Raw genomic sequence first — 15,377 nt, forward strand, 5'->3', positions numbered from 1 at the left:
TTCTCCAGCTCTGTCCAGAGCCCTCTGTTGTGATCCTGGTCAGAGAAGTCAGTGGTGGTAGCCAGGCACCATCTAGCTGTACTGGACTCAGTCTAAAACCAGAAACTTTTTGAGAGCACATTGCTGTCTAGCCATTCATAGCAAGAGTAAGGAGTATGGTAAGGAGGGAAGTAGAGAGGTCTTTGTTGGACTGAATAAAGGAAGGAATTTCTAAGTTTAAAACTATTTCACCAAGTATCTTAAATATTTTTTAAATCAATGTTCCCATTTTTTACTGAAATAGCTTCCTTTGGCTTGTGACCCTCTCCAACACAGCCAAGATGGATGGCTCTGGGTGCAAACAAATCTTTATCTCCCAAAGGAAGTATTTCCACAGATGGCTCACCTAGAGTCTACCTTTGCAATCCTAGTGGAAAAAAAATGATAACCCAGAAGGCAGGACAAAATTGTGGACAATGGAGCCAAGGAGGTGTGAGTTTGATTCCATTGAGTTGAAAGTTCCATACAGCAAGATTAGTATTTTTTTCAACTCACTCTTTATCCTCAGTGTCTAGAACAGTGCTTGACACATAACCAGTTAACACTGAGTCAAGGCGACCTGTGTGTCAAAGTAGAACTATGCTCCATAGGGTTTTCAATGGCTGATTTTTCAGAAGTAGATCTCCAGGCCTTTCTTCTGAGGCACCTCTGTGTGCACTATAACCTCCAACCTTTTGGTTAGTAGCCTAGCAACTTAACTGTTTGCACTACCCAAGGACTCCTCTTGATATATAATCAAAAAACCCATTGCCCAAGTTGATTCTGACTCATAGCAATCCTATAGGACAGAGTAGAACTGCCCCGTAGGGTTTCCAAGGGGCAGCTGGTGGATTTGAACTGTGAACTTTCTGGTTAACAGCCAAACGCTTAACCACTGTACCACTAGGGCTCCATCTTGACACACAGAGGCCACTAAATAACTATTTGTTCAAAGAATGAACAAATGGTTGGCTATGTAAAAAACTGAGAGACTCAAATAAATTACTTAATCTTAATCTTTCCAGGACTCATTTTCCTCATCCCCAAATAATTCCACCTTTCGTAGTTGTTGGAAAGGTTAAAAGAGATTATGGACATAAAATAGCACAGAATATGCACTCGCTTGTTTTTGTAGCAATGTAGTTTCAGCTGATTGCCATCAAAGCATGCTTGCCTGAAGGAAAAACAGGAAAATCCTTTTACCCTTTGGAGAGAACTGTACACAGGCCATGACATACTCTGGTAACTTTCAGAATAACCATTAGATTCATGTGGGAACTAAATTACTGCCTTGTCAGTTCACGAGAATATGCGGGTGTCAAATCCCCATGTGGGTTAGAAACTTTCTCATAAACTTGGTGGAAGCATAAAGAGCTTTAAAACCCATTGCCGTCAAGTCGATTCTGACTGATAGTGACCCTATAGAACAGAGTAGAGCTGCCCCATAGAGTTTCCAAGGAGCACCTGGTGGATTTGAACTGCCAGCCTTTGGGTTAGCAGCCGTAGCACTTAACTAATACATCACCAGAGTTTCCATAAAGAGCTTTAAAGTGGGTTAAAACCCTTTGGTCCTGTGATTCCCCTTCTGGGATTAGTTGTAAAGAAAGAACTAGAAATGGAGTCACAGACATATGCACTAGAGTATTAATTATATTGTTATTTACATGTAATCCCAAAATACTGAAGTCACCTCAATGTCTAACAATAGAGCAAGTTCAAATGATGCCTTATTATGCAGCCATTAAAAATTATGACATGGGAAAATCTTCAGGATTTGTAAAGTTGAAGAAATAATGTGATCAAATACTATATTTCTATATTATCCCAATTTTATTTGAACCATTTATTAATATATGCTTAGGTAAAAAGCCAAAGTTCTTACTATTAACTATGGTTGTCTTTGAGTAGTAGGATTATGGGTGATATTTATTTACTATACTTTTTTTCCATAGGCAGTAGATTTTCATAAAATAATCATTGGTTAATAATCAGACAAAAATATCATTAGAAAATGAAGTCATAAGCGTTTCTAAAAGGCTGTGGTAAGTTCTCAAGGGATAGATGAGTGGGGCTTCACTCGCCTTCCCTAACCTGGAAACTCTGCTGCTTGCTGGGTCCTTCTTCTTCAAGTGAGGAAAGTCTAATGAACAAATTCATACTCAGATGTTTAGGTCTTATTGTATTTGATTACTTGGAAGTGTTGTTGTTGTCTTTAGGTGCCATTGAGTCAGCTCCAACTCATAGTGACTTTATATATAACAGAAAGAAACATTGCCTGCTTCTGCACCATCTTCATGACGCTTGGTATCTTTGGGTCCATTATTTTGGCTATTGTGTCAATCCATCTCATTGGGGGTTTCCCTCATGTTCACTGACGCTCTGCTTTACCAAACATGATGTCTTTTTCTAGCAATTTGTCTTTCCTGATGATGGGTCCCAAGTAAGGAAGTCAAAGTCTTACCACTCTCACTTCTAAGGAGCATTCTGGCTGTATTTCTTTTAAGATTACTTGGAAGTATCCATACTTAACAAGGACACAAGAGGAAATGAAGACAATGTATCCTGATCAATGATTTGACGATGATCATATTTAAGCATCAATGTGAGAACTATTTCAGAACACAGACCTTTGGAGAACCTTTTATATAAGCCACTGGGCCAGACATTGCTAACTGTTCACCAAATCTATGTTCTTATCTTCTTCCTGGGAAAACAGCTAGACTACATTCTCCAGTCTCTCATATGTTTTGGGATGGTCATGTTAAGTGATTTCTAGCTAACAAAATGAGAGTAGAAGGGATGTGTACTACTTCCAGACCTGGCTCATAAAGTCTCCCATGCATACTCCTCCATGCTATTTTTCTGCTTCTGGATGAGACAAGCACAGAGATGTTAGAAGCCACATGATGAAGATGCTGCAGCCTCCATGAGCCATGGTCTCTTAATAACTCCAAGGAGAACTAGCAACTAACCTGTTTATCCATCCAAGACTGTGACACGAGCAAGAAATATACTTACTTCTTTTTGATTTGTTATATACTTGGTGGGGTAATTGTTATAGCAGCTACAGTTAACCCAACCAATGCAGCCACATTTGTTTATGTGTACACACAACCTCATTGTTAATGGAGAGGCAGTCACTCTACAAAAGAGGTTGGAAAATATACCATTTTCACCACTTTCTAATTCACTAAAGTCCTATAGAACATGTTCAATTTTTCTCTCCTAAAGTAAGTAAAATGCATGGGCTTCACATAAGAACTTTTCAGAATAAATATAAGATTATCACTCTATGAATTGGTATTTTTATGTTTGTCTTGTTTTTTGTCTTTCTTCTTCTGTTCAGATATAGGCTCCATGAGGGCAAGACCTTTGACTTATTTATTCCTGTAGCCCCAGTTCCTAGGAGTTCTACAATAATAGGCATGCAGTACATATTTGTTGAAGGTGTAAGTTAATGTAATGGATGAGAGATGAATAAAGACAAAAATTCTCCTGGTGAGAAGTACCACTCTGAAATTTGACTAGGTGCTTTCAATTAGCAAATAAAGGATTTTACCTCACAAAGACATGTGATTAAACATAAAATGAACACGTACGAGGCATTCCAGCTTCTAAATGTCACTTCACATTACAAAATATATCAAACACATCTAGAGCCCAAAGGCAACTGACAAGTGTGCTGAGTGCAGATATCACGCCACTTCCCATCTCCATCTCTTGCCAGCATCACTTTGACTCCAAGGTAGGTTTCCATCTCCGACCTTGCACAAATTTGCCATCTGATGGTAGAGAGTCAGCTATTTGCTCTCTTCTTACTACCCCAAGCAGATGTTTCAGAGTTAAATAGCCAATAAATCACAACTTCCTTGTGAGAGAGGGTCCGACTGCAAAGTGTTTATTTGCTCTTAAAATAGCTTCTGTTGCTGCCAACTAGATGGAGTCTAAACTGTCATTTAGCCAAACCTTTGGGGATGATTAGCTGTATACGTGCCATCTTCTTTCCTTTTGGGGGGTTTCAGTGATTGTTTACTCGTTTCCTTGCTTTTTTGAGTGTTTTTGTTTACCAATCTCCTTAGGTCTTTGAGGCCATCATTGTTTCAAAAGGGCTTATCTAACCTGAAACTGTGATGTCTTGGAAAGGCCCAAGTCTACATTCCAGCTCTTCCATTGGCTAGATAAGTAACAGGGCTCTTTACCACTAGGAATCTCCAATTTTGCTTCTGTGAATGGAGATGTGTTGGCTAACTAATTTGTAGACTCACTTTAATGTTGAAATGAGAGAGAAAAAAAAAATCATTGGCAAGCTCTGTAAATGGAAACTCACACTGAGGCTATAATTCAAAACTGTGTTTATATATCAGAGGTCCTACTTTTCAGACCAACAAATGAGAAAACAGAAAATTCATCATGTGAAGCACATTACAGTTGACTCATTGGTATAAAGATCAAATTTAAAAATTAATGTAAAAATGGCATGGGGACAGCATCTGACCTCCTCTAACTTCATAAGTGGGAAGGAGAATCAAGATCAACAGCCCAGGGCAGACTCCCATGAGACGGAGGTCAGACATGCCTCCTGTCTCTGCCATCTTTACCAATTCTGACACCAACCATCCCTCCCACAGCACTCTCTACTTCTGTGCTGGGTTTGATATTTCATTGCAATGGCCACACACAACTCACAGACAAAAGTCATGATTATGGGGTTTATTGGGGAAGTAACAGGTTACAATTCAAGCTCAGGAACACTCAGGACACAGTTCTTCCATCAAGACAGCCTTTTCCCAGCCAAGCTTGCAGGCACGCCTCTCTCTGGTACTCAACTTACTCACCGTGTGGGCCTGGAAGCCCACTGCACTGTCTCCTGCCAGTCTCTTCTGCTGCTGTTTCTCTGCCACTGCTTCTCTCACTCTCCTTCCTTGTTGGTAGTTGGATCCTCTCCTTCCCACCTCTGTGATGGCTCATTTCAAGCCCAGCGGAGTGGCAAAACTGACTAATCCCCTTGGTAGGCCACAATTACCCTATTTGCACAGTCCCACCCAATCATTTGGGTGGGAGTTACAAGACCATGATGAGAAAAGCCACAAAAAAGCGATCCATCACACTGCAATTAAGTTTATTAGTGATGGGTCAATAATTTTAAGAGTTAAGAGAAGCTTTAAAAACTCCAACAGATGATTGATGAAGATCCCAGGGACAGGGTCAAATTTAAAGTGAACAGAATATTCATGTCTAATGTCAGGACTCTTGGGAAATTAGCACACTCCTAACGGCCCCAATGAACTTAGTCCTGGGGGATTTCCATAGTGTCACAGTTCAGCTGTGACAATTGAAACGTGGGGAGTTGAAGTTAGAAAGGACTGTGCATGAGAAGTTGCTAAAAGGGACTGTACAGAGCTTAGCACTTCCCTAGCTGCAATGTACAATTAGTGTCCCCCATGTGCCTTGATGTTGGTCTGTTGTGTGATTGTCAGTCTACACCACTCTGCAGTCTCTACCCCTCAGATTCCTGACCAGACTGTCCTAATCATCCCAGAGAATGGAGGAAGGTTTTCTCCCACCTCAGTCTAAATCCATTTGCTTAGTCCTCATTTTCTGCACCAAGGCAGATGTATTTTGACATTTTGAATTTCAGTTCCTTTTAAAGAAAATGCCAACTCTACTCTCAGAGGGGTGGCTTTGTCCTACGACCTCACCAGATGAATAGTCCATTAGTAGTGCAGTTTCCAAGGTCAGTACCAGTCAATCTTAGGTAACCCCACCTGTGGGACACAGGTGGGAATGAATTAAGCTCAGGCCAGTTTCTTTTCAGACCCTTCTCTCCAGAAGTTTAAAAAATCTTGGGGCCTTGTCTCACTCAAGGTCACTTGTTACAATGTTATGTCATTGTGTACTCATGAACATGGAATGGGATTTGGTAACTATTCCTATTAACAGGAATTAGTAGCTATTCCTGTTTGTAGCTTCTTGGGCCACTTTAGACTCTAATGCAACACACCATTCTCTCATTGACCTTAAGACTGTGTGAATGCAGCAAATCTCCAGAGGACCCAGGACCAAGATTTAGTGGAGACCATATTATAAGCACCTCACAATATCCTTGCTGCACGAAAAACAACATAATTTCTTCTTACCTCAGATGATAAACACATGGTCTTTTAAAATCAGCAGTGTGTTCTTGAATATTTCAGAACAGCTTTATACTCATCGTATGCAAACATTTTTACATCTACATTTTTTTTTCAATCTGTGAGAACTGGAATAAAGAGAAGTTTACAGTGTACTTTCTTTCTCTTTGTAATAATGGATAGATGGTTAACTTTCTTGGTGCAGCTTTGCACAGTAGACAGTTCTGCTTCAAAATGTGCAGAAAATCAGTTTCATGAACAGTTTTCTCATTTTGCTTCTCTGCTACTTTCTCTAGGAATGCCCCAGCGGTGTTGTTAATGAAGAAACCTTCAAAGAGATTTACTCTCAGTTCTTTCCACAGGGAGGTAAGTACAAATGTGGACTTGTTAACATACTCTCCAAGTCATAATTATTCTTGCAGTCTTGAGTTTGGTTTAATTTTTCATGGCATGACTCTACATTTTTAATCTTTATGTAAAAGAATTGATGCACAGCATACAAGTGCTTATGATTTTCAATGTATCATAAAAGTGAGCTACTTACGAACTATCACATACGCAAAGCATTCACTCCTCAATTTAATACAACCACTAGTATTTAATGTGTGCCTGGTACAAGGGCTATTAAATACTCAACGCCTCCTGACTATGATGGCTTGGTGCTCATTGAGCCACAAAACTCTTTCATAAGCGTTGTAGATCTCATTTGATTCACCCGACTCTCAAAAGTAGAGCAAATATAATTACCCTCGCTTTACAGATGTGAAGTCTGGGGCTAGAGAAGTTAAATGGCTTGCCCAGTGCCACCCATCTACTGAGTGGCAGATCTGGGTTAGAACCCAGATTTTTTTTTCTGTAGCTTCACCTAGTGCACTTTTTGCTGTTCTTCTTCCTTTCAGTAACTCTTCGTTATGAGCCTCCTGATATTGGGGGAAAAAAAAGAATTGATGCCACTCTAGAGGTTATTTTAACTGGAAAGAAAACACAAGGATATCATAATGACAATACCCACCCACATGTTAGAGTCATGTGAAGAGATGTCTTTGCAGCTGGACTTTATAGCTTCTCCTTCAGTCACCCAACAGGATGCCCACTCAAATTCATCACAAAGACAACTGTGTGTTAGGTGCTGATTGTGTGAGACAAATTAAAGAAATTAAATGTGGTCCCTGCTCAAAAGAATGTCACAGTCCAGTGCAGCAGATGAGCAATATCAACATAAAGTTGGTAACATAAGCATAACTGATAACATAATCGATGTCGTAAACATAAGTTGATAACATAAACATGAGTGTGAAAAAAGGGTTTAAAAAATAGAATGATGAGAGCATGGTGTAGAAACAATCAGACTAGCTGAAGGGCAGGGTGTAAATAAATTGACTCTGAGCTTAAGTAGCTACCATTCATAAGGTGTCTAATATGGGCCTGGCCTGGTATGCATTATCTCTCACCATACAACAACCCTAGCTAGGACCCTCCCCTTTTTTATAAATGTGGTAACTAAAGCACAGAGATGTTTATCCATTTCCAGAACCTATATTCTCTCCACTACCTCAACAGAAGAGTTTTCTTTGATAATCACAATGTCTTCCAGCTTTAGAAGAGAGGAACATTCTAGTCAAAGGGAATGTAAGCAAAGGCTCAGAGCATAAAACCTAAGGTCGGCAAGTGCAGGAAACTGCCAGAATTTTGGTGGGCTGGAACAGGGTGTGTAAGATAGAGAGTGAACGGTCCTAGAGGATCATGTATGCCGTGTTAAGAAACAAAGACATTATTCTTGAGGCAACGCAAAGCCACTGATGGGTTTAAGTGGAGCATCCCTGATCACACTTGTCTTTTAGATACGTTCTTCTGATACTTCTGTGGAAGATAATCTGGGGAAGGCAATATTGCAGGCAGGAAGACTAATTAGAAGGTTATTGCAGGAGGCAAAATAATGATGTCTTTAACAAGGTCAGACATAGTAAGAATGAGGAGAGATTACAAACATATTTTGATGGTGAGAATGGCGGAGTTTAGTGAGTGATTGACTTTTTGTGGAGGAGTGAGATGAAAAGAGGAGTTTGTGGTAACTTCCAGAATTCCTTTGTGGAACCAGGTGACCAATTATTACATGAATTTGGATATACTGTGGTTGACAACAAGGAGCTCTGGTGGAGCAGTGGTGAAGTGCTTGGCTGCTAACCAAAATTTCGGTAGTTTGAAGCCATCAACTACTCCTAGGGAGAAAGATGTAGCATTCTGCTTTTGTAAGGATTACAGCCTAGGTAACCACATGGGGCAGTTCTACCCTGTCCTATAGGGTCTCTATGAGTCAGAACTGACTCAAGGCACACAACAACAACAACGTGGTTGACAACAACCACCTTCCCTCAATCTCATTACTACAATGCACAGAGAAAGGGAAAGTCTGCTTTAATAGCCCACAAAATTATAATGATGTGTCCATTGTCTGCATTAATGAAGAACAAATTTGGGATATCCTTTAATTACCTTAATATTCTAAATTGTTTAAAACTCATGGAATTATTGGCAAAAGATCGTGTTTATTATCTATCTAAGTATCTGCCAAGAATAAAGGCATAAGTTTCAAAGCACCTAGCACAGATCGAAATCTTTAAGCTATTTTTGGAATATTTATCTCAAATCAAAGTTATTACATGCTACAAATTAGATATAGCTCCATATTAAACTTTTATCTTTATTTGAATATTAACATTTCTGCATTAGAGGACATCTGCTTAAGCACAATCCTTTAGAATTCTTGTTACAAAATCCAAAGGGATTTGAGGAAAAACCACCTTTGCACTCTTAAAAATTCTTTGATTATTCATGTTAATTGAATGCATAAATCTAAAAGTACCAGGCATTACTTATGGAAATGAAATATTCTAAAGAATGATGACTTGTAATTTTAAAAATTAATATCAAGCATGCAAATTGTATCTTGCAGTGATGATAGAGAAGGAAAAGAATGTCCTAAGAGAGAATGTATTCTTGGATGGCAGACAAATTCATGTTAAGCCCTTCCTCACTCTTCCATAGAGTCATCATTTATTTAGGCTGATGGACTGAAGGCAACACATTTCTCTCATAATGAGCAGTAACAATGATGATGGGTCCCTAAATCACAATGCCTCACCACTTCCTCCAGGAAAATGCTTTGCTTTATCTACAAAACCCCCTGCAGTTTGTATTGTGTCAGGCTCTTGGGTTTCTCTACTGCTTAGCAAGACAGTTTCTCAAGCCCAGCTTGTTTGGTGTTCTGGATGTCAGCACATCTGGATTGAACAGAGGCCCCTTGCTTGTAGGGAATAACTATAAAACAAGCACAGAGGAAATGGCTTGTTGATGCTGTCATCTGTATAGTAACAGCATTACTTTTTCAACTCTACATACAGTAAAAGCTCTAGTATATAAACTCTTAGCTTACTAAGCATTTTAAAAGCCCATGAAAATGGAAGCTTCCTGGGCTACCGTTGCTCATGTTGTAGGAATTTTGAACTTTGAATATACTAAAATCAGTTGCCGTAAAGTAGATTCTGACTAGTCACCCAATAAACAGCTGTGGAAGGAATGAGTGAATAAGCTCAAATCAGAAGAATCTAAGTCAAAAAACATATATTGAGCAGCCACTGTGTGTGAGGCACTTGGCTGGGTTCTGTGGATGTAAAGATTAAAAAAAAAAAAAAAAACCTGCCCAATGGGTATCCTTCATACCCTTACCAAAAGGATAATATTTCTAATTCATTTGTAGTGATTTATAGAGGACTTATTGAACAGAAATTACTACCTGCCTCATGATAGTAACAATGCCATGAATTAACCGTCTTCCCGTACTTTGTGCTTGAATTCAGGCAGGAATCATTGTTGTTGTTGATATTAGGTGCTGTCAAGTTGATTCCAGCTCTTACTGATGCCATGTGACAGAGTAGAACTGCCCCATACAGTTTCCTAGGCTGTAATCTTTATGTAAGCAGATCGACAAGTCTTTCTCCTGCAGAGAAGCAGAGTGAGTTGGAACCGCCAAGCTTTCGGTTAGCAGCCAAGCACTTAACCTTTGCACCACCAGAGTGCCTCTTCAGGTAGAAGGTCGTGATTGGAAGGGGGACTTCAAATGTATTTATTTCAGTCTGGGACATGATAATCAAGTGTATTTGTTCAAATATCCTGAAATGTATGTGTATCAATGCCTTTTTCAATCAAGAGGTTAGTTGGTTTCATCACTGTGGTCAGGAAATAGGTGGATTAAGAATACTGGACTAAGTAAACAGTCCAGAGTTTAAGTTCAAACTCTGATACCACTAAGGTGTGTGACCTAAAGTGTTTTATTTCTTTAGGCCTCAGGATGTTTCTCTATAACACGTGGGAATCAGGCCAGATGAATTGTCAGTTACCTTTCTACTCTAACATCCTTTAATTCTAAGAGTTGGTGTTGGAATGTCTTGATTTCATTACTGACTCTATTATTAACTAACTAGGTTACCTTAGCTAAACCACTTAAATTGCCTGCTCCTCTGTAAAATATATATAGCCAAGTGATGTCCAAGATCTAGTCCTATTGCAAGAATCAATAAATTTTGTTCTTATATAAAATTTCAACATTTACTAACTTCACAATTAAAATTATAAGAAACTGAGGGCACAGTGGTTAAGAGCTACAGCTGCTAACCAAAAGGTCAGCAGTTCAAATCCACCAGCCACTCCTCGGAAACCCTATGGGGCAGTTCTACTCTGTCCTTAAGGTCACTATGAATTGGAATCGACTGGACGGCAATGGGTTTGTTTGTTTGTTTGGAGGCAATCTCAGTTTATCAAAATCAGTATTTACTTCTGTTGTTTATAAAGAAATGTGAGTGCCTAAGGCAATGGGTTTGGTAAATGGTACAAACAGTAAATAAAGCGCTCGACTACTAGCCAAAAATTTGATGGTTCCAATCCACCCAGAGGCCCCTTGGAAGAGGCCCAGCAATCTACTTTCAAAAGAGCCCAGCCATTGAAAACTCTATGGAATGCAGTCCTACTCTGAAACACATGGGGTTGCCATGAGTTGGAATCGACTCAAAGGCAACTGGTTTGTGGGTTTTGTTTTGTGTTTTTGTTTTTTTTTATTAAGAAAATGTGACCAAAAAATACTATCAGAAGTATAGGGGGAAGAGGGATCGTCGTTATATCATTTGAAACATGAATTGTACTGAGATCGAGAACCCAGGATACCAGCTATTCATCCTTTCAGCAATATTTACTGAGTACCTAAGAAGATGACTGGTGGCACAGTGGTTAAGAGATTGGCTGCTAACCAAAAGGTCGGCGGTTAGAATCTACCAGGCGCTCCTTGGAAACTCTACGGGGAAGTTCTGCTCTGTCCTCTAGGGTGGCTATGAGTCTGAATGGACTCAATGTCAACGGGTTTCATTTTTTTGGTTTTTTAATATGACAGGCAGGTGAAACCAGAACATAGATGCTTTTCTGACAGTTTCTGTTTTCTTCACTACATCCACCTGTGGGCCAAGCCAGATGCTTCCAGTGCCTTCACTCCTGCCTCTTGCCTAATCAAAGCTAGTGGCAACGCTCCGCTTCTTTAAAGGTTTTCAGTGTCTCCAAGTGCCTGCCATAGAAATCCGAACTCCACCAGAAGCTCCAATGCCTTTCATGACATAATTCTACTGGCCTTTACTGAGTGTGAAGTTGCAACAAGTTCACTTAGACACAAAACAGTGATTTCACAAACACAGCAACTTTTTTAGGTGAAGATATATTACACGTGAAAAAGATCTATCACATTTCCTTATGGTAGTTGCACTAAGAGTGGATTATCTATGAAAGAATAATAAAATAGCCAATATATATTGAACACTGCCTGGGACTAGGACTATTCTGTACACTTTGCATACAGTGTCTCGTTTAATGTTCATGATGACTCTATGAAGAATGTACCAGTATTGTGCTCATTTTGTATGTGAGGAAACTGAGCCACCAAGAGCAAGAGCACATACGTAGTATTTGGTATAGCTTAGATTCAAATTAATTAAGGTAGTCTGACTCCAGATCCAACATTATGAATGACGGATGTCTGCATGGTATATCTAGGTTGAAAAACTGGCTTAGCTTTCATGAGAACTGCCAATGTACATTTAGAAGAACAAGAAGTCCTCTGTATCACATTAGCACAAATCTTGAGCGCTTATTTCCCATGTGTCAAGCTTTAAAGCTGGAGCAACCCCATTTGAGAAGAAGTCATTGTCATATGCGCATGATATTTTGTTCATAAATTTTAAAAACTTGCAAATATCATTTGTTCTGAGCCATTATTCAGGGTGAGTACTGCTTGCTAACATAAAGGCATTTACCCTGATTATATAAACAGTAACAAGAGACTTGCTTAATGAAGCTCATTACAAAATATGCACGACCTCCTCTTTCTTTCCTCTCCCTAAAATAAGCTTAACATACCACCTACCAACTCACATCTCCACAGGGCACTAAGTAGTTCAAGAAGTCTAGGAAAAGTACTGTTGAGAGTAAAACAACTTTGCAAATAAGAATAGTCTGCCAATTCTCAATAACTCTATACTGGAACTTCCCAACAATTACACTAAGTTGACTATAGTTAAACTACCAGTTCATCTCCAAAAGGATTTCTTCCTCCATACTCATCAATACTAGATGTACATCCATTGTAGATATAACTATTTCACATATTATTTAGATCCACTTTGTGGTGCCTGATTAGTTTATTGAAGTTATAATAATTCATATGTATAAAATAAATGGATCCTCGTATCATATTCTGAGGTGAGAGGTAAAAGAAAATACCGCCATGATTTTGAGAAACCAAGTGTACTATCTACCTCATGAAATGTATGGTTTTTAGTAGTAGTAACTAATGGGATAAAGAATTCTGGAAAAACAATTCATAAAGATCCATGGGTGCATGGGTTGGAAGGAAGTTTGGATGACCTCTCACCTCCCTTATTTGGGGAAGACAATTCTCTACTCCTGCTACTGTGACTTAGTTTCTTGGCACCCTTTGTAAAAGCAATTCATAGAGTCAAAGGATAATAGAAGTTTTGTTGAATCTCAATAAAAATAAAGGTTAAATGTTATAAAATAGAAACAGATGAAATTTTAGACAGACGGTGATAAGTTAGAGCCAATGAACTGAAAGGTTATAATTTTTTTTTTAAGATAAAAAATGTTAAGATAGAAGGCTAAAACCCAAGAGATAAAACATTTAAAATAATCCTGTACATCTGATCAAGGGTCAAGGACAGAAGCGCTTAAAAAAGAAAGCCATGCATTAAGAAAATAAAACAATAAGAAAAAAATATATGTACTCTTAAAATTAAAAGGCAGGAAGTTCAGAGATTAGAGAAGCAAAGGTGAGACAGAAGAACAGGAAGGAAGGAAAAATAAGAGGAAAAATCCTGCTGGAAGCAAACTAAGCAAAAGTGTTAGATTTCAGAGGTTTTCAGTGTCATTAGGCATCAGGACAGAGAGCCATCCAAGCCTGTCTGCCATTACACAGAGCCTTGAATCCCACCCGACTCCAGACAGTGCTTCCCTACTGCATACAATCCATTGCCAAAATAGCCACAGAAATGCGCAGCATCATCACCATCCCCACTCCATCAGGCAAGTTTAATGGCTGTGGACTTGCCTGGTCTTCAGTGTCTGAAAGACATGAGTTCATGTTCCAGTTCTACTCATTACTGACTATGTGACATTAGCCAGCTCTCTCAACCTGAGTCCCAGCATCCTCATCTGAGTTGTAAAAAAATGAAAGTCCTAATCATAACAAAAATACTAACAATAGCAAAATATTTTTGTCTCATTATTAGTGTTGTTTTATTGTATTTCTAGAGATAGTCCCCGACAAGCACTAAGCAATTTCCAGATCCGCTGCTGTACAGTCAATTCTGACTCATAGCGACCCTATAGGACAGAGTAGAACTGCCCCCTCCCCCACCATAGGGTTTCCAAGGCTGTAAATCTTTACAGATGCAGACTGCCACATCTTTCTCCCATGGAGCGGCTGGTAAGTTCAAACCTTCTACCTTTCAGTTAGCTGCTGAGCGCTGTAACCGGTGTGCCACCAGGGCTCCACCAGACACAGCTCCCTTAATTCTCACATGCACCTACGGTCCCATTACTTATTCCAGTGTTGGTAGCATCACTAAAGACTCCCATGTATGCAAAGTATTTCCAGCCGGAAACGGACAATCTCCGTCACCACCTGCCCCTGTGTAGATAGATCATTCCTATGAATCTCAAATGCTAGTTCTCTACTGAAGGAGGGTTGTCAGCTGGGAAGAAAGCATAAACTAAAGGAGGTGGATTTAATTTTCCTGAATAAAAGAAAGATTGGATATGCTATGCAAGTGTAGTGAGTTTGAGGGAGTACGGGCTGAGTACGGAAAAAGTATGGCCACAAGATAGCAGTGTTGTCCATCAAGCTATTTATTGGGTCCAGTGCATTGACAGTTTGTTTGCAGGGGGCAGTCTCTCACAGCTGGAGACCTTCCATAGGCAAGTGGCTCAGGAAACCACCAGAAGGGGAAGAGGGCAAGAGAACTCCTAGAAGAGAGAGGGGAAGTGGAGGGGTTGCTTACATGTCTAGCAAATGTCCCTCAGCAGTAAGGTGAGGAATCTCCGGGCCAGAGAGCTCTGAAGGGCAGTAGCAGCTTGGGGTCTTTAGAACTACAGGGTTTCTCTGCAGATATTGGGTGCAGTTTCACAGGCAAACTCTAAATGGCTAAACATCTGCTTCTTTGGGTTATTTTAAAAGTAATTGGATGTGTGAAAATTTGAGTTTGGCACTGGTGGGCTTTTGGGCTAAAGAGGCCTAAGCCTGTTATGAAGAAATGAACAACCTGGGGCCAATATACAGAGGCCATCTTTGGCTCATTTATATGACAACAAGACTTAGGTAGGATATTGACCAATTGACTTAATGATATTCCCTTTACACCATTTCAGACTCTACAACATACGCACACTTTCTGTTCAATGCCTTTGATACGGACCACAATGGAGCTGTGAGTTTTGAGGTAAGCCCTAGACTATTTTTATATAACTTGATTTTAGACACGTTGAAAGGTATTTAGTCTTTTTAATGGGAAAATTCAGTGGTTTGATCATTTTTTTTTAGATTAATCATTTTTTTATTGTACTTCAGGTGAAGGTTTACAGAACAAATAGTTTCTCATTAAACAGTAGTACACATAT

At 39.4% G+C, this 15,377-nt stretch overlaps 1 protein-coding gene across 7 annotated transcripts in view; it reads left to right on the forward strand.

Annotated features, from left to right (window-relative positions):
* KCNIP4 (potassium voltage-gated channel interacting protein 4) overlaps window positions 1–15,377 on the forward strand; it is a 1,128,609-nt gene that overhangs the window by 1,092,321 nt on the left and 20,911 nt on the right. For 6 of the 7 annotated variants that reach the window (XM_004375143.3, XM_004375142.2, XM_004375141.3 and 3 more), the window contains 2 exons: window positions 6,446–6,515; window positions 15,129–15,199. In XM_004375143.3, the coding sequence (XP_004375200.1) occupies window positions 6,446–6,515; window positions 15,129–15,199 (141 nt within the window). Of the gene's footprint in view, window positions 1–6,445; window positions 6,516–8,433; window positions 8,453–9,778; window positions 9,791–10,162; window positions 10,180–14,265; window positions 14,293–15,128; window positions 15,200–15,377 lie in introns of all 7 variants that reach the window. The other variant, XM_012555191.2, reaches the window with a different exon arrangement.

This window comes from Trichechus manatus, unplaced genomic scaffold, assembly GCF_000243295.1.
Source record: "Trichechus manatus latirostris isolate Lorelei unplaced genomic scaffold, TriManLat1.0 scaffold00034, whole genome shotgun sequence".
NCBI classification, from domain to species: domain Eukaryota; kingdom Metazoa; phylum Chordata; class Mammalia; order Sirenia; family Trichechidae; genus Trichechus; species Trichechus manatus.